At 44.1% G+C, this 20362-nt stretch overlaps 2 protein-coding genes across 2 annotated transcripts in view; both read right to left on the reverse strand.

Moving 5' to 3' along the window:
* The window catches only part of PCCA (propionyl-CoA carboxylase subunit alpha), a 457969-nt gene that overhangs the window by 402828 nt on the left and 34779 nt on the right, over positions 1 to 20362 (reverse strand). The window lies entirely within an intron of this gene.
* On the reverse strand, positions 16941 to 18939 carry LOC146059047 (uncharacterized). The gene is made up of 2 exons (XM_083171192.1): positions 18197 to 18939; positions 16941 to 17652 (listed from the first exon to the last, which is right to left on the reverse strand). The coding sequence occupies exons 1-2, from the start codon at positions 18936 to 18938 to the stop codon at positions 17051 to 17053; spliced, it is 1344 nt and encodes a 447-aa protein (XP_083027318.1). The 5' UTR covers position 18939; the 3' UTR covers positions 16941 to 17050.

Raw genomic sequence — 20362 nt, forward strand, 5'->3', positions numbered from 1 at the left:
TAGAAAACTCATGTGGACTTTCCTCATATGCTTCTTAAAATTATACATACTTGTGGAAAATTGGTGGGAAGTAAAAAGGTAAGAGAGGAATTGCAACTGAAAAGCCACACAGAATATTAAATGAAGATCATTCCAAACAAACACGTCAGAGACAAATCTTATACAAGTTGGGCAGGGGATCAAGCCTATAGTATTAAAATTCAGTATTTGAGGCTAGTATGAACACAGATTTCCTAAGCAAATATCAGGGTCTGAATGAAAACAAAACAGGGAGAAATATACAGAATGAGGTATGCTAGAACTCCATCAAAATCAACCAGCAATCACAACTCAGCATCCAACTCAAGAGCAAGTCAGTGGTAATTTACCGACATTTCATGAACCCACCTGAAATATTCCCTTAGTGGAATGTGTAGCAGACTAACATTAGAATAACTAAGGATACACTTGTTGAAGGGAATATCTCAAGCAGTGCTTTAATTCTATTACAAAAAAAGTGCTGAAACTCATCTTAAATTACAAGTTGATACTGTACATAATTCATAGCAGCTTCCATTCTCTGGATAGCCTTCAGACACTTTCATGTTAAATGTTTACACTGGTGTATGCATGTGTCTGGAACTAGAAGGAATTATTATGATCAGCTTCACAAGGGTTCTGCAGCGCCTAACAATACATAAATGAGTGAAAACAAATAAATGACAAATGACAGTACAATACAAATTAAGACAAGGGCTCAAATGTAATAGGGAGAATCAGAAAGTGGAGAGATTTTGGGAGAGATTTCCCATTTTTTTAAAGCTGCAATCAGTTACACTAAAAAACAGGTCAATTTTGCCATGTAAATTGTTTGCTGCATAAAAAAATAACATTTGGGAAAACGCTCCTAAAATCTCTTACTTTCTGAGTCTCACACCCTATTACATAATAAGTCATGGTGGTGATACAGAGTACTATCAGAAAAATAGCCATTAACCTCAAGGGGGTTCCTGAATTACTATGCATTAAGGGGGTCATTCTGAATGATTTGCTCCCCCGCGCGGTCGCACAAGGGAGCGATGTTTTCAACCTGCGTATGCGCATTTGAAGGGTACCTGCACGGATGGACTCAGCAACTATGTTCGCACAGGAAAGGGCGGGCTGGGGGGTGTGGGGCCAGGGTGTCGCCCATAGGGACGCCCAGCTTCTCATGGGAGTTCCCATAAAATATCTGCGGGTCCTCAGACGCAGCACTTGGATCTTTCAAATTCATGCAGGAGATGTCTATCTCCTACAGACGCCTCCTGCTGTGTGTGCATTTTCATTACACGGAATTGCACAGCTGCTTCCTGCAATTCCATACAAACATAGATTAGGCCCTGTGTATCTTGTAACGGCTTCTATCCCAAGTATCATTCTATTGCAAAGTCTGTGCAGTCATATGCAGTCAGAACAGAAATGGCAATTTTCTCATTAAAACTAATGTGTCTTTGAGGGTGTGGATTGCAAGTAAGCTGCTGTTCTGAGTGTTGTGGGATTAGTTTTATTAGATATATGTACTTTGCTTGTAATGTAAACATTTAAAATACTTGTTAGAAATCTATACAGAAGCAGTTTCCTGAACATCAAACAGAATGAGATGCAGGGACAGTGACTTGGGCGTTCATTCACAGAAACGACATTACTTCTGTGTATGGAAACTTTACCAACATAAATGTGCGCATCTCTATACATTGGCAAAAAAGGAAGATGTAGACAGCAGAGACAAGACTGGTAAAGGGGAATTACATACAGAGGGACCGTGTTTGGGCTGTAGAGGACAGATGCCATACATTTCCAGGAACAGCAACACAGACAGTATAGGTATATTTAGAGCCTGTATACTGCTGTTACATGTTGTAGTTATTCCGATTTCATACTTTTTCTCTGAAAAGGAAAACACAGGACCAATGCTGAGGTGTTTTATAATGAAGCAGCAGGAGTCAGATAATATGCTTCATGATTAACTCATTGCCTGTCCACTTGTAATACAGGCATGTGCTAACATGTCATAATCGTCATAATTCTCTCCATCCTCACAGCTAACACAAGACACTTGATTAGACCACAATTCCCAGATGGAGCCATCCCTAATGCTAAATAATTCCCTTCTGCCTCCTGTTCTAGTACCGCTGGCTCTCCAATTAAATAGAACGTCTCTGAAGAGCCGCATTAGTGCAGGCAAATTCCTGCAAGTCATTCTGGAATATTTACTTGAGATTAGGGGCAAAAAAAAATTCTACATATATATTCACACACACACGTATATATATTATTATATGTATACCCATTTATATCATACAAACAAATGCTATTAAAAAGTTAACAAAGGTCAACATTTCAATTTTATGGAAACACTCTTCAGGGACATGTATACGTCAGTGTTAACCAAACTGGGTGCCTTGACACAAAGTGGTGCCCTGGAGCCTGGGTTGGTGGTCATAGGCCAATTCAAATGATTTATGTCCAGTGCTTAAAGTGGTCCAAGGAAGGTGGTGGAAAAACAGATGACAGATAGGGAAGGGAATGGGTGGGAACCAAGTATAGACAGAGACAGAACCATATAAGGGCATAAACAGGGATACAGAACACATTGGAACATAGATGGAAAGACTGGAAAGGTTTATGCAGCCCACACACGCACCGATTATAGAATGCGTTTTGTACTTTTTAAGTACAAAACGCATCGTGCGTACAATTATCGGGGTGTTTTCGGGCGGCGTGTGCGACGTGATGCTTTGCTATGCGCGTTCCCGGGGTCCGATTTTGGATGTCCAAAAAAGTATGTGCAGCAGGTACTTTTTTGGACATTATCGCATAGCATCGGGCTCAGCATTATACAGGCATACGAGCCGATGCTATACGATGCTTTTTTTATTTATTTTTTTAAATAAAGTACCTCAGACTACTTTTTTTTCAACATACAAATTGTTATCAACAACTTTATTGCCGGTTTAAAACATGTGAACTAGAACAAAATAAAGTTCAGAGAAATCAAGTGAAAAAATGTGCTTAAATCGCACAGCATCACATCGCAAACAGCAAAATAACCATTGCATTGGGTCATGCTTAATTCTGGCTAAAAATTGTATAGAACCATTGTACAGCCAAAATCGCATAGCACTGAAATCGGTGCGTGTGTGGGCACCATTAGACGAGACAAAGCACCCTATGAGGAGACAGACAGATGGAAAGGGGACATAGATGGCGGACAGAGCACCATATGGGGGGGACAGACTGACAAGCCAACAATGAAGGGGCAAAGGCAGACAGATGGATGAGGGGCTCAACATCACCTTCCTCTCCGCCACTAAGAAGCTCCTCCTCCCTCCACGATGCAGAGCTTTTTCAGACAGGCTCTGACTAGCACAGTGCACCTCCTTCTAAATTGAACATCTCCAGGCAGGCTCCTGGCAGCACAGCAGAACCTACTCCACAAGCAGCTCCAGGCATCTTTGGGCGGCATCAGGCAGTGCCACCTGCACCTCCTTCTATTCTGACCAGCTCCAGGCAGCCCAGCGGCACCCCCTCCTTTTGTATGGAGAGGGTTCAGGCAGCGTAGTGGCAGAGGCAGGCACCGGGCAGTGTGCGCGCAAAGGCAGGCAGCTCCTTGATCCCCTTCACAGAGCAACTTCTTCCGGGCAGTGGCTCCGCCTCCAATGCACTCTGACCCTTCACTAGATGCTTGTACCTGCACCTTCGTCCCTACCTCCCAGGAAGTAAACACCCCGGCCACCGAAACCACGCAGCACATATGCGCATAACGCACTATTATTTAGAATGTTTTAAAGGGTGCAATGTGATTGTGACAGGCCAGCCTGGGGAAATGCAGGCGGGTATTGTGGATGGCCGCAGAAGGAAGCGGAACTGAGTTCCGCCTTCAATTACAAGTGCCGGAACTCAGTTCCGCTCCGTTCCGGCCCACTTTAGCCCCTGTTTATGTCCAATGTAATAGGCAAGACCACTGCTTGAGACTTCCCATCATAAAATGTTTGGACAAACAGAAAACAAATTCTGTCCCTCACCACATTATTTATTAAGTTTTTCTGAATTTTACGAAACGTAAGAAAGTTTTGGCCTCAGGATGCCGTGAAAAAAAAAAATAATAATAATACGCTAGGCATTATGTTTGAAGACCACTTGCATACATAAGATATTAACCTGATTTTCTTTAACATTTACTTTTATAGCACACCCTTTGAGTGCCAAGTGACAAAAGTGGTGTGAAAATTGCCAAGCAAACATTTTTATTCATCAGAATGACCTGTAATGTTTACCTTATATAGGAAATTTAATCTTATTTTACCTGTTTTATTTGAATTTATATAAAAATGTGAGCGATTCTGGCATTTTTAGCCAATATTTTGAGCATCTCTCACAGAGATGTTGGCACTCAAAAGTTAATGATAAAAATGATACTAAGATGATACTTATGTCACATATTCTGTGACATAAGTATCTTCTTTATATTAATCTATAAAGTGTTTAAATAGATTTTTGGAGGCACAGAAAGCAGTGCCTCCTTCTGCCATTACAAATATCTGGAAGCAGGGGGCTGGTAGAAGGATAGGACAAGCAGAGGACTGTAAACGCCCATTAAATATCTAGTGTAAACGGCACCTTTACAAGTGCCTCAGTGACAGGGGCATGCTTTCAGCCAATATGAAAACACGAACCTGTCACTGAATGTGATGTGATTGGGCACAGGCATCAGATCAGCAATGACAGTGACCGCATTCGGGTGTCACGGTCAGTGCTGCATAGGAGGAGGGAGAGAGGGAGGGAGAGAGCTGGGGAGGGGAGGGTTGCGGGAGCCTGGCCAGGTGCCTCAACAGCCACTGACCTCACCGCACTCCACTGCAGCAGACCACAAAGATTCCATTCCTGTCAGCTGAGAATCAGAAACTGAAGCTGCAGTGTTTACCAATCCAGGACAGCTAAAGATTAGAAACTGTCAATTGGATTAACAAAATCTCAATTTCAGGTGCAATACAACTGTAGAATGATTGGGTGTAAACAGTATGGATCAATGTATCCACTGTGCTCTGAATTATAGTTCTATCACGCACCGGAGACTTAGGGGGATATTCAATCTCCGGCGAGCACCTCCCATCGGGGAGATGCCCGCCGGGCCCTATTCAATGCTGTCTTCCCCGACAGCATTAAGCAGGGTATCTCGGCAGAACGAGCCCGACATCACTACCTGTCGGGCTCGTTCTGCCGAGAACAGCCGGGAAGTGACGAGCTGCCGGCTGCAGTACGCCTCTTCCCGGCCGCAACTCGTGGCCACGCCCCTTTTTCGCTCCCCGGCAGGCGGGACATTGAATCCCGCCTGCGTGTTCTCGGTTGAGCTGACCGAGAACGGGACTGGGTCACGGCGGTGGAGCAAGCTCGACTGCCGTGACCCTGACATTGAATACCCCCCTAAAACTTTTTTTTGTGTCTGTCCCGTTAGTACCAAGATCCCCTCGTGCTTCACATTGCTCATAGCTAATGGTGTCTGTCCACGATTTCACCATACAACTATCCCAGCAGGGTATGAATGTTCCGGTTTGTGACTCTCCACAGTGCTTTAAATCTACCAAGTGTCCTGTATGCCAGAATTCCCTCCAAAACACCAGAATGAGCACTGCCATCTTGGTGCATTCAGCTGACTTTTCAAAGCCAATTTGGATGCTGCTCAAGACTAGCTGATCGCAACTTTCAATCAGCTTCTACTTAGTGCTATGAAGGGGCTTTCTGCTAAAGGGGTGTACACACAGTGCGACTGCCTTGCTATTCGATCCCGATTTGGTTGGGATCAAATCTCATGGCAAGGCAAATGCATTCCATTTGCACTATTTAGTACAGATCTGTAGTATATAGTTTTGCCTGCACACGCATCGGGATCAAATCAAAAGCGGTCGATTTGTTTGCTTATATAAGAAAAATCGAATAGAAAAATAGTCCAAATCGAACGGTGTGTTTAAGACCAAATTGCTAGTACAACTTTGAATGTGCCGAAGAAATTACTCAGTCCTGTGTTCCCGGGTAGGGCATATCTTCAGTTACAGTGTGTTACCTGCTACCAGGTCAAAGCTGGTGAACAGTCCCAGAGTGCTTTCAGATCAAGTGCAGTAATTAATGCTCTAGTCCAGTGGTGGCCAACCTGTGGCTCTTGAGCCTCATGCGGCTCTCCCCCTTGTAAAGCGCGGCTCCTGCTCCCACTGCTGCCCGCCACCCACCGTCTGTCCCAGTCACCCCTGCTGCCGGTTCCCTGAATCCCTTCTCCTTCTGAGGGGAGGAGAGCGCGCATCGCGCATCTCTCCTACCCTTTACTGTGCATCCTTGTGACTGGGCCGTCCGCCAATCAGAGCTCGTGGTCCAGCAGCCAATCAGGAGTCGGCCATTGAGCTTTGATTGGTGGGCGGCCCAGTCACAGGGAAGTGCGGGGGAAGGAGATGCACGGTGTGCTGTGCTCTCCTCCCATCTGTGACATGACAGGACTGCAGGAGGACACCAGACTGTCCTTTCCCCGCCTGGCAGCAGCAGCAACAACAGTGAGTGCTGCTGCTGGGAAATTTGCACTGTGGGGGCATAGCAGTTTGTGGCACTGTGGGGGCATAGCAGTTTGTGGCACTGTGGGGGCATAGCAGCTTTTTGGCACTGTGGGGGCATACCCGGCACCGTGTGGTGCATACCTGGCACCGTGGGGGGCATATGTGTATCTGGCACTATTGGGGGCATATGTATATATGGCACTGCACTATTGGAGGCATATTTTTTTGGGCGCATGCGCCTTCGGTGCGCGCATGATGTCGGCTCTTTAGCTTGACTACCGATATTTTTCGGCTCTTTACCTCTGACCGGTTGGCCACCCCTGCTCTAGTCCCTAGCCGCACCTGTCCTGTTCTAGCTTCTATTCCAGTCCCAGTGCGGCCACGGATTCTATCCTGGTCCCTGTGGGGCAACGGATTCTATCCTGGTCCCTGTGGGGCAATGGATTCTATCCTGGTCCATGTGGAGCCACGGATTATATCCTGGTCCATGTGGAGCCAAAGATTATATCCTGGTCCCTATGCGGCCACGGATTTTATCCTGGTTCCTAGTGCAGCCCCAGAATTTGTTCTAGTCTCCAGCTTCCATTTTGGTTCCAGTTGCCTTCAGGGTGCAGACCAGTTTCAGTTATATTCCAGTTCAAGTTGACTTCCAGGTTAATTTACAGCTGCTGTACAAGTATATTTAAATTTATCTCAGTCCAGAACCCATTGTTACTTTACTGTATTAAACCGCCTAGCTTCACCCCCACCCCACCCCACGGCTCAAGCACTCCACACAACCCTTGGCTGGTGTTGGGGTGTAATAATGTAAGAGAATGTTTCCTGGCAAAAACTAAGCATCCGAGTACCAAATGAGCCTTGTTTAAATGCCACAGTGAGTATATTTGCTGGCAATCTACACTCCTCTATGGGCATAATCTACCCATCGGGATAATGTCTGTCAAAGTACATCTCATCTGAAACTGGTCCACAACATGACAATCAGGGCCCTATTCAATGCTGTCTTCTTAGAGAGCATTGAATAGGGATCTCGGCAGAACGGGCCCGACATTACTACAGTCGAGCCCGTTCTGCCAGGAACGGCCGAGAATTGTCAAGCTCCCGGCCACAGCTCAACAATATACGGCCGTATCTCGCACACTTTTTTGGCGGTCGGCGGTAGGGACATTGAATCCCAACTGGCGAGCTGCAGTCGAGCTGGCCGAGAACAGGACTGGGTTACGGCTGTCGGACTAGCCAGACAGTCGTGACCCTGGATTGAATATGCTTCCTTAGTCCTATGTACTTCAGTATCGAGAACTCAAACCAATAAAGCATCTTTGGGATGTGGTAAAAGATCAGCACCATTCGTTGGCAGCCAACTAAATCAGACTGATGCTAATATGTAATCTTGGATCAGGAAACCTAAGGAATATCCAAGCTTTTCTGTGATCAAAGGTACTACAAATGTATGTAATAATAATAATAATAATAATAATAATAATTTCTTCTTAATAAGCAGTATACAATAAAAAGGACACACTACACAGTCACTGCTATTGGGACAACACTTACATTTTAGAAAATAATTAAACTATTGGTAAAAAGTAAAATAAATTACTTTTATCCTTTCTTACTAAATAGTGTAGCTTTCCAAGTAGGTGGAAAGCAATTTAGCCGCAATTTCAGGAAAGCAAATATCTTTGAATTATCTCAAAATATAAATTAGGCTTGGTGTGCATTAGTAAGGGAGAAATAATTAATTAGTGAAACTATAGGCTAAAGGGACATACTTTTAAAATACTTAGAAATGAAATACATCCCTAAACGGAAGGGCAATTCAGGCAGAAAATGGAGATATAAAAACAAAGAAATGAGGACCTCAAGTGTAGTTAAAGCAGCTGTATATGGGAGTGTGTAAAGCTCCCTGTATTGGATAAAAAAGGATAGAAAGTCATACAGCGCTGGGTTTATACTGAAAAAAGGTTCTAACACATATTAATCATGTATAAACATTTATTCGACATCATTTAAAACATTAAAAAATGGACATTTTTAAGAGAATTCTCTGAATCACCAATGGGAATTGGGTATGGGCAATTGGAGAGATAATGCTCCAGGGGGTGAAAAATTTAATCAGCACAGATGCACCTGTAGTGGCGGATAATTACCAAATTGTGTTCTGCAGTCTCTCTCCTATATACTGGGAAGGAGGAAGGAAACAGTCCCGGCAGAATATCCAGCGAGTAGCGGATCCAGATTCACTCAGAAAGACCACAAGGAGTTGTTTTCGGGTTTTTGGGATAACCCAGATGTGTCTTTGTATTGAAGAAATAGCTGAGACTGTGGATACCTTGAATTATTTAGCTGGTCTGGGTAGATGAATAAAGTGCAGATGCAGACTTGGATGAGTAAAGTGCAGATGCAGGTGATGCTGATGTCAGCTCAACGCGTTTCGACGTGTTGGCACGTCTTCTTCAGGAGCATCGCGGCGGTTCCCTCCGCCCCATCAGCCTGCGGGCGGCCCCCCCTTAACCCCCGGCGGTGATCAGGAGCAGGATGGTCGGAGCACCATCAGCCTGCGGGCGGCCACCCCTTAACCCCCGGCAGTGAACAGGAGTCAGACAGAGCAGGACGGCCGGAGCCCAGCAGAGCGACGGTTCCCCCCCACGCAGCACCATTAATCTGGGGGCGCCCCCCACAGAGACAGCGGTGGTCTGGCCTAACGGAGGCCCCACACAGACACCGGAAATTGCGGCATCCAGGCTCCCGGCGACCAGCGGAGGGAGAGGTGAGGGGAAGCTGCATGAGGGCCCCAGTGGTAGCCCCCACTGCTCAGTGCTGGCAGGATCATGTGCTCTCATCCCCAGGAGAGAGACCCAGGGCCCAACTCCATCTCCCAGGCCTCACTGACCCTGCCCAGGCCCCACTGACTCTCTCCCCCCTCCAACTCCAGCCCCAGTCCTGACTGACTCTGCCCAGGCTTCGGTGACTCTCTCTCTCTTCCCCCAACCCCCCATCGCCGCCACCACCATCCATGCCGCCCACGGCTCTCCCTACAGGAAGATCCAAGATGGCGCCGCAAATGGCTGCCAAGGAACTGTGCATCTCAGCTATGTAACCCCCTTGTGTTACCTGCCTGGCTGGTGCAGCGACCAGTGGCGCCGCGGATGGCTGCCTAGGCGCTGTGCTGCTCGGCGGGTAGGTTTTCCATGTGTTCCCTGTGTGACAAACTGTTCTGTCCGTGCTTATATGGTCACCTACCGACTGCTGCATCGACCAGTGGCGCCGCTGATGGCTGCCTAGGCGATGTGCTGCTTGGCGGGTATGTGTTCCCTGTGTATAAATTGTACTGTCCCTGCTCATATTGTCACCTACCAACTGCTGCAACGACCAGTGGCGCCGCTGATGGCTGCCTAGGCGCTGCGCAGCTCGGCGGGCATGTGTTCCCCTACATGTAATGTGTAATGTCCCCAATGTAATGTATGCAATGTCCTCTCTCCCCCCCCCCCCCCCCCCCCCCCATCCCTGCTTGATGATGCACTGTAAATCCGAAAAAAATTCCTAGTGTGCGCAAGCACACATGGCCAATAAAGTTGATTCTATTCTATTCTATTCTATTCTATTCTATTCCTAGTTTTCCGCTGTACTGTTCCCTCTACACACTTCCCATCCTGTGCTAGTTATTTTGGATTTCTTTGCTTATTTTTACATGCATTTACTATTCACCGGATACAATGTCAGCACATTTTCAGTTACTACGTATTGTTTCAGTTCTACTTTGGAAAGCTTGAAAATAAATATGTGTTGCTTCTCTGCTAAATGTGAATTTGCCATGCACAAAAGCGTGTGCAATAATATACTATACTGTATATACACTTCTACCTATGGGAAACTAAAGGCCCATACACACTGGGCAACTTGGAGCTGAAAGCTCAAAAGCCACCCAGTGCATATGGGGCTGCAATGAGCGATGATGCGCTCTCCTGCATCATCGCTGGCCCGTCAGCTCATCTGCTGGCCGCTCACCATACACACTGGCCAAAATCCGCTCACCATAAACACTGGGCAATATCACCTAGTGTGTATGGAGATCATCTTAAGATGATCTTTCTTGACCTCAAGAACTTGCCCAGTACAAGCAGAGAGCTACTAGTCCAAAAAGTTGTTTGAGCAAGCCCCCTAATAAAATATTTTGAATATGTATATATAAATATAGAGAGATCAAGTCGAGGGTGCGGGAGACAGAGAAAGAAAGAGACTGCTCTAAACTTTTCTGAAAACTCAGGAAATAATTTGGAAGGCTTCAAAAGAGCCACCTTTACTATTTTTTCTTGCATATTCTTAAATTATGTGAAAATCATATTTATCTCATTCCATGCATTCATAAGATAAAGATAAGGGAGATAAATTATCAGCCAATCAGCTCCTAACTTTATTTAGAGCTGACGGTTTCGTAGTTTCTCTCACTCCCAGGCTTATTATTTCTGCACCATTTTATGGGAAGTTCAGTAGCAAAGCTTTTTGTATATGATGCAAAGGATCATGTTGGAGGGTATGCAATGTACAGAGGTTCTATAATGAGGTGATGACTACATAGGAAATTACTATGTGTAAAAATCATATAATCATCTCTCCTGGTCTAAATCGTCCAGACCTCAAGAACTAAAGCCCGGTACAAACCTAAAAATGTATTTGTCCAATCTGTCTGTGAGAACAAAATAACGGTAGTTTTTGCTCCCAAACACTGGAAAACAGTCAAATTTTTCTGTTTTCTGGCATTTGAGAGCAAACGAGCGATTGTTATATACTCCCATACATTACCAGACTTTTGTTGTCACCAGACAGATACATTTTTATGCAAATACCCATCATAAGTAACCAGCCTGACCATATTGCCGAAAACAGTGCCATCCTTAGTCCCCAGAGTGGGTTTTCATGACCTACCTTTTATGAAACCATACACTGGAAAACTGAAAAAAGAACCAGTTAATATATTGTAATAGTATTTATTATAAGTGTTACATGTAATACCTCTTTTCATTAAAGTCCCTGGTTTGACCCAGGATTTGGAATACTGTTCCAAATCAAATTAGACTTGAGACATCTGCTTTCACACTGCGGCACCTGCCCCGGTCATTTCCGAATCAGGGCCATTCCCTCTGAACATTTTGAACTTGAGTTCAGTGCCAGCACTTGGAGATGACAATCTCCTTGCACTGGGAAAGCAGCTCTACCCATGCTGTGACCAGTTCTCGGGTCGGATGACCTGTTACCCATTCCAATGCAGCTCATCTGGGTCCTTCCCATGTAAACCCTTCAATCAACCCGGGGATTCTGGGTTTAGCCATTTCCACTGACAAAAATCCTGCATTGTTTTGCATTCATGTGCAATAACCTGGGATTTTCAAGTCGGTGGAAAAGGGGGTATACATTATTGGAAAAAAATAATAATAAAGTATATAGGACCATTATAATAACCATATAACTATAATACATGTGAAACAAGCTGCCTGCACCGGCTATTATTGCACTTGATTTAGACATAGACAAATCCTAATAGAATCCTTAAGGATTATTTGATTTTGCCATAACATATAAAACCAAGAGGTATATAAAATATGGGCAATAACTCATCAAATTGAATTCACAAGGTAAGTGTGGCTGTCAAACATACGCAAATAACCTATACGTAAGGCACCTATTATTTTATTAAGGAAAGGAGAAGAAAAAAATAATCAATATGCTATATGCTAAAACAAGCACAACACTGTCAAGGGGTCTTTACACTTCAGCGACACTAATGTACTGCTCCATCTTAATTTACCTGATCATTAGTTTCAGGTTTCTTCAGCTGTAAAGCAGAAAACACTAATTGCTTCAACATCACAAAATCATATCTGTCCTCTTCAGCTCCCCAGACAGCAGGGAGAAATTATCAGGGGTAAGCATGATAATATCTTGATAAGTGATGACTCACATCACCTCACTGTCAGTCAACCATGAGTCCTTATGTAAGATACCATTATTGAATACCAGGGCAAAGAGTACACAACACTCCAGGAGCCAGATACACAGGACAGCGGGTCATCTATGCAAGACAGGCTAGGCAAAACATTTTCTCCAATACTGAAAAGCTCATTTTATTTTAGCACAAATATGACAACTAATACAAGATCATTATATATTTATTGCAAACACTGAAGGGGGGAAATAAACATGAAAATAACAGAATATCACTTTGAGATGTTAATTTTCTCTTCTGCACAAACTTGCAACAGTAGTAGTTCTAAAGTGCCTAGGATATATCTGATGATTACTAATTACACAAGACTGATGACAGTCTGATTTGTTTTTTTTTTAACTAGTATATATATGGCAGTCAACAGCAGGCTAACAATGTTACTCATTAAAAGTGTAGAGGATAAGCAAACAATAATAAAAACGATACCCATAAACAAAGCCGGTGCTACCAGTTTAAATGACACTATAGGGATTGTAAGGACAATTGCATATACCTGTGATTCCCAGACTCTGTGTTTTTGCCCCCTTGGGGTGCCTCGGGACACTTGCAGGGGTGCCTTGGGATGATGGACCAGGAACAATTCATTATTTGTGTCTAATGTAATACACAAAACCAGCGCTTGTTGCTTCCCATCATACAACATGTAGACAAACAGAGGCAAACTCTGTCCTTCACCATAGAACTGACCCTATGGAAATTATAATATATATATATATACATATATACATACACACACACACACACACACACACACACACACATATATATACACATACACACACTTCGAGCTGGAGCAGCACATCCGTCTGGTAGGTATACTGCGGTGCTCACCAAAGGAACCCATGCAGGGGCCAAAGTACAAAGTCGACTGGTGGCGGCACACGCTACAAACAGAGCTAATCTTGTCCTGAAGAAGAAGCGGTATAAAAAAAAGCTTTGAAACGTTGGCATCTATGACGTGACTCTGGCTCTGTTTGTAGCGTGTGCCGCCACCAGTCGACATATATATATATATATATATCTATATCTATATAGATATATATAGATATAGATATATATATATATATATATATATTTGCGGCCTGGCACCCTCCAATCTCCAATACATGACAGTTGCCCCGGTGCCCTCACGTGTGGTAGGTAACGGTTGAAATAAATGGCGGCACTCGGAGGTCTTTTCAATACATATATTTTCAAAGAATGGTGGGCTGACGTTTCGGAGCTGCCGCTCCTTTGTCAAAGCGTGTAGGGAAGACGTCTCACCTACACGCTTTGACAAAGGAGCGGAAGCTCCGAAATGTTAGCCCACCATTCTTTGAAAATATATGTATTGAAAAGACCTCCGAGTGCCGCCATTTATTTCAACCGTTACCTACCACACGTGAGGGCACCGTGGGCAACTGTCGTATGGAGCAGTGAATGTGCATTTAGACCAGGGCTGGGCAATTGCGGCCCTCCAGATGTTGATGAACTACACATCCCAGGATGCTTTGCATTAGTTTTGCTATGTGGCCATGCTGAAACTGATGCAAGGCATGCTGGGATGTGTAGTTCATCAACATCTGGAGGGCCGCAATTGCCCAGCCCTGATTTAGACAGATGGAAGACCTGGGATGTCACCTTTATGTGTGTTCTGGGAATACACACCTATAAGGCTGACTTAATAACTTTAGCTATGTGGTAAATTATGCTGCTTTCCCACTGCCTACCCGGGTAAAGACCCATTTTTTTTAAACGGGTCTTTACCCGGGTAAGAGCCACAAAGACCCTTTCCCACTGCAGCTTTTAAACGTTTAAAAAACGTTTAAAAGCCGTTTTTGTCCCATTCACACTTACCCGGGTAAAGAAAAACCAACACGTTTAAATACGAAAGTAAAACCTTGCCTGTCATTAAAAATTGACCCACAGTCACACACTGATGACGTTTTTAGAGTAGAAAAGGAGGGGGTGGGGAGTGGTGAGCTCAGTGCTACAATGGCAGACCAAGCACATGTCTCTGCTGAGGTTGTTTCTGCAGATATGCTGCTGGATTCACCATGTGATCTGCTGTTAAAAGCTGTTATGGTCTGCTGCTTGCTTCGCAGAAGATGGAGCACATTAAGGAGAAGGAGAATCCTGCATCATTTTTCTGTGACTCTCTGGAGAATGCAGAACTATTTGCATGACACACACCTTTCCAGACTGGAATACCAGAACAGGAGGAGGAGTTATATTGCTGCTATGATGAACAGCATTACCGGACTGAATGTTGCTAGCGAACGAAGTTTATGGACCCGTGCACGTCCGAGTGGTGAAGTGTTTATGCGCAGTGTAATGAACTTTGAGGAAGTGCAATGGAAAGCTCATTTTCGAATGTCTCGTGCGACATTCCATCATCTTTTGGGACTTTTGTCGCCAGCACTCAGTAGAGCAACCACCAATTTTCGCAACCCGATAGAGCCAAGCAGGAGGCTTGCGATCGCTCTGTGGTGGTACGCCACTCCAGGGGAATATCGTTCAATATCGTGCCTGTTTGGAGTGGGTATTTCTACTGTGTGCAAGATAGTTCATCAAGTCACAGGAGCTTTGCTGGACATTCTTTATTCCCAATATATTCGGCTACCACAAGGCACCCGGTTAGATGAGACCATTCTTGGTTTCATTGCGCGTGGCTACCCGCAATGTGCAGGAGCAATAGACGGAACGCACATCCCAATAATTTCTCCACGAGACAATCCTGCGGATTACCATAACCGCAAGGGCTGGCATTCGATAATCCTGCAAGCTGTTGTCGACCACAAATATTGGTAAGTATATTTGTTAAGGTACTGTACTTTAAAAACAGGTGTCTATATGCAGTAGGTTCCCCAATTTTGTTGGACATTTTGTGTTTTTGCCATGTTTTTTACAACTAATGTCGACACAGTCAACATGGACATTGGGAAACATTGTACCTCAGGCCCTTGCAATGATTACTACGCTCGCCATGCATGGGGCACGTTGTCTTGCTACCCTACGCACATGTTTTTATCTCCCTCCTCGCCCTACTGCAAGAAATAAAGCCTGTCAGCACGTCGCTTGTAAAAATATTAACCAAACCCATATAGCCATAATGCAATCTTCACATTACCCATGATGACCTATAGCCATGTTGACCTAAATATATGTCGTTGTAAGTGCATGGTGTCCAATTAATGTTGACCATCTTAACGCCAGGCACTAGACTCTTTACCTTTAACAGATTTATATTAAAAATTTATGTTTATATTCTAGCTTCACAGATGTATTTATCGGATGGCCCGGACGTTCCCATGATGCCCGGGTGCTGGCAAATTCCGATGCGTTTCGTGTTGCGGAGGAGATGCAAGCGGGATGGCTTTTTCCCAGAGATGTATGTATAAACTGTGAAAATGCTTATGACAAATATTATAAGGCAAAACCTGCGTTACTTTATAATACAAATTGCTGGTAATATATCTTCCCTGGTAATGTATGATTCCCAGCACCTGTGGGGAGCTAGGTAATTGATAATAAATGTGTCACCACAGGTGATGGCAATCATACATTACAAGGGTAGCCCAGGAACAGATCGGTTTCACGTGTCTATTGCAACAAAACAGTTCTGGAAAATATGCTCCAAATGTTCACATGTGCCTGCCCCTCATGAATGAGATAATGCGGTTCATATTCCAAATAATCCTAACCCTTTTTTTGTATTGTGTTTTAGAAGTCTAAAATTGTGGAAGGTGTTGAAATTCCAGTTCACATCATTGGAGACGCAGCTTACCCCTTGAGAAGATGGCTCATGAAGGGGTTTACGCAACATGCTACACTGACGCCCAACCAAATCCAGTATTCTCACAGCCTGAGCTCTGCACGAATGGTAGTAGAGAATGCTTTTGGACGTCTCAAAGGACGATGGCGCTGTCTCTTGAAGCGTAATGATGTGGATTTAGAAAATATGCCTAAAATAGTGGCCGCATGTTGTATCCTACATAATCTATGTGAACTGCATCAGGAAGAATTCCTTCCGGAGTGGGTTGTTCAGGAGTCAACAGTTTACCCTGCCCCAGATACGGACAGCTACATGGGTGATGGATCTTCTAATGCAGAGCAGATAAGGTCCACCATAGTGGATAACCTTCAGTCTTTGCTACGTTAAATTTTTTTGTTATTGTTATCTATTGTTCTTGTTCACAGTTTAAAGAAGTTTCAGGTCTACCATATTGGATAACCTTCAGTGTTTGCTACGTTAAATTTTTTGGTTATTGTTATCTATTGTTCTTGTTTACAGTTTCAAGAAGATTCAAGCCTACTGTATCTGTAATCCAAAATAAAGAAGTTCATTTGAAATAACACACGCAAACATTTTTAACACCGGAAGGTGTATCCTTCAACTTTTTATAAGGGGACAAAACATGTCCTGTAAAACTTTAGTAAAAACGATAAAAGTACAACTTTAGCAATATTTTAAAATACCAACGGTTTCATTGCTCAAATGGGATAATTTTTAGTTTAAAACTGTATATGTTTGGTCATCGCGCGTGTTGTCCCCTACAGACGGTGGGTCAGCATGTGGAGGACGCATACCTTCAGGGTTAGTGTGGTTTTGGGGAAGGTCAGTAGGTGGAGGATGGGAGTAATCCCGTGAAGGAGGTGGAGGGTTGGGATGAGGAGCATGCCATTGACCATGTTGAGGTTGGAAGTGTGTGGGTTGTGGAGGGTCATAGGCAGAGGAATGACCGTATTGCGGATAAGGAGGAGGTGGCATTGGGTAATTATGCTGCTGTGGCATAAATCTCTGAAATAGAGACACTAGAAAGGCCTGATTTTGAGCTTGCTGGTTACTGTTAAATGCCTGCATTTCTTTAACAATTTCCATTTGGTTCCGGTGCATTTCATGCAGAAAAGTGAGGTTGTCTTCAGTCAATTGCGCAAGGAATGCATTGTTCATTTCCTGTTGTGCATGCAGATATCGGTCAAGGCGTGCCTCCTCCCGGGCGGTCATTGCAGCATCCATTGCCTGTAAGCGCTCACCGAGCACAGCAGTCATTGTTCGAGCAGTTTGCTCAGTACGGTTCGGCCTTCGTCTCCTTGTGGGGACATTGTAAACTGTCGGCATATAACAAAATACATTACTTTAGATTTTATGTAAAACTTTTGTTTGTTAGCAAAATTGATTATGGCCTACACCTACATAAACAATCACTATCCTGGGAGACCCTCAGTAAAGGCATGCCCCGCAAACCCACCATCAATTTAAACAGTGGATTGTTGACCTGTTGGCATACCCATGTCGACCATTACAGCCTGTCAACCTAGTGCAGTGTACCTTTTGGACTGTGCATCTTTTACATTTATAAAGTTACACATCTTTGTATTGTGTGGTTCATTTTGGCAACAACATCAAAATCGACATACACAAGGTAGACACCACGGGGTCCACAGGATGAACGCTTGACATAGGTCAAGGTCCACATGGTACATGGTCGACCGGTCATTTGTGCGACGTGCATGCCGCCCTAATGCTTGTGTTGGCAGAATGACCTGCCGACATTGTCCCACGTCGACCGTGACCCATGTTAACATTTTTACTGTCGACATTTTTGGCTTCTAAAAAATAACCACAGCCTTGGGATAATGGGAATGTACTTACTATTGCCACGTAGTGGAGTGGGCTCTACAATTGATGGCTCCTGGGTGGCTCCTGCCTGATTAGCTTCTACGTCCTGGGTTGGAGTTTCAGGGATGTCTTCGGTGTCAGCAGCTTGTTGCACGTCATCATTACAGCAGGGTGTGGATGATGTCGACTGGGCTGGTTCCACAGGTGGCGGTAATGTTTCTGGGGAAACCGACGCTGCACCTTCATGCACCGGTACCTGGCGAGATTCACATGCTGCAATGCTAGATGACAATGCACGTGGAGTGGCAAGTGCTGAATGGCCAAACACACTCATGCACTGTTCAAAGTACTGCCACTCCTTACGGGCAGAGCCGCTACGGTTTCGGTTGTGGTCCAGGATTGAATGGAATTGTCGCTTCAATGCTTTAAGCTTATTAATTATTTGGGTGCAGGTTTTGTTAAAGCCTGATGCTGCCATCATAGAGCATATATTTTTATATATGGCAGCATCTTTCACTGTGCCAGTCATCTGCTGCATAATTTCATCCTCCCCCCTAATTCTGAGGAGTTCCCTTATCTCCACCTCTGTCCAGCTTGGCATTCTAGCGCTGGATACAGCAGAGCACAGCACAAAAATCACAAAACGTGTTGCTCTTCCTTGTGCTGTCTGCACGTGATTACTTCCTGTAGTGGTGACTGTAAAAACGTCACATGCACCAATCATGTTTTTAACCTTTATTATGATTTCAAAATAACGTGTAAAACCCTTTCCCATCGCCAAAAAAACGGGTCTTACACATTAAAAACACTGCTTTTTACACGGGTAACAAAAAACGGTATTTGTTACCCGTGTAAAGCAACCTGGAGCTTTCCCACTGCAGCTCTACCCGTTTAAACAGGCTAAAAAAACGGCATTTACACGTGTAAAGCCTGCAGTGGGAAAGGGGTATTAGTTATTTTAGTAGATGGAGCAATAATATTTGTGACAAAAAAAAAAAAAAAGAGCCATGTAATGATGATAATCTCAATTGTAGGTGACATAGTTCCCACTTTAAGTGTGTAGCCAATGCTTGCACTGGTAGATGTAGTTTGCCTGCATGCAATCATTTGTATCTCACATGTAGGAAAAGGCCAGTCCTGTTGTGCAACTCTTAACACTGAACAATTAAGGGGGAAATAAAAAGGCCACAATAAATTTACTGTGATCTAAGTGAAGCAGCAGGGTTATTCAATTAGAGTCGAAGGCAACCAGTATGCTGGCTCAAAAAAGAGATCCCTATTAATTATCCTGTTTACAGGTGCCACAACAGCTTAAGGCCCAGGAATTGTCCTGGACTGTATGGATTAATGTGTGTTAACATGGTAATTTTAATGGCTGAGAAAAAGGGTAAGTAATACTCCTTTCACACTGCCATCGATAACCTGGGTTATTGCACATAAAAGCACAACAACTTGGGATATTGTAAAGTGTGAAAGCACCCATTTATAATAAGACGAGCCGAAAACCAGCTCTTCAACCCGAGTATTAAGCATGTGCAACGTGAATGGGTAAAAAAAGGGTCAATGAGACGTAGCATTCTTTCACAGCATAGGACGAGCCGGCGCTTGGACACATTGATGGCGATGTCACCAACCCAACAATAAGCCAGGTCAGGCCACGGTGAGATTCCCTTGCTATTTGACTTAAGATTGGAGTGCTATACAATCTTTGCTATCTCTGTACTATTTACATACAATCGCATTATAGCGTGGACACACGGTACTATTTGCCTTCCAATGTTGACGATATAGTCAACATCGGATCGGATGCAGATCGCAAGGGTTTTAACCCTTGCGATCCCGATGCGCGTTCACGTATCGCAAGACAGAAAGGCTTGTCTGCCTTGACTATATAGTGCAGATCTCAGATTTGTATGCAAATCGGATGTGCCTTCAGATACTATCAACAATCCGATCTTATCGGATCGTGGATAGTATCTTAAGGCACATCTGACCATGTTTACACACCATTAGTTTTGCACTATATAGTCATTGCTGCCCTGTCTATCTGGGTTTCGATTAGTGCTGCCATGTGAGCGCGCATCGGGAGAGCAAAGTAAAAAAAACCTGTGCGATCTGCATGCAATTTTGACTATAGAAACATAGAATTTGATGTCAGATAAGAACCATTTGGCCCATCTACTGTTCTACTGTCTTAGC

Source organism: Crinia signifera, chromosome 2, assembly GCF_055691185.1.
Source record: "Crinia signifera chromosome 2, ASM5569118v1, whole genome shotgun sequence".
In the NCBI taxonomy this organism is placed as follows: Eukaryota; Metazoa; Chordata; class Amphibia; order Anura; family Myobatrachidae; genus Crinia; species Crinia signifera.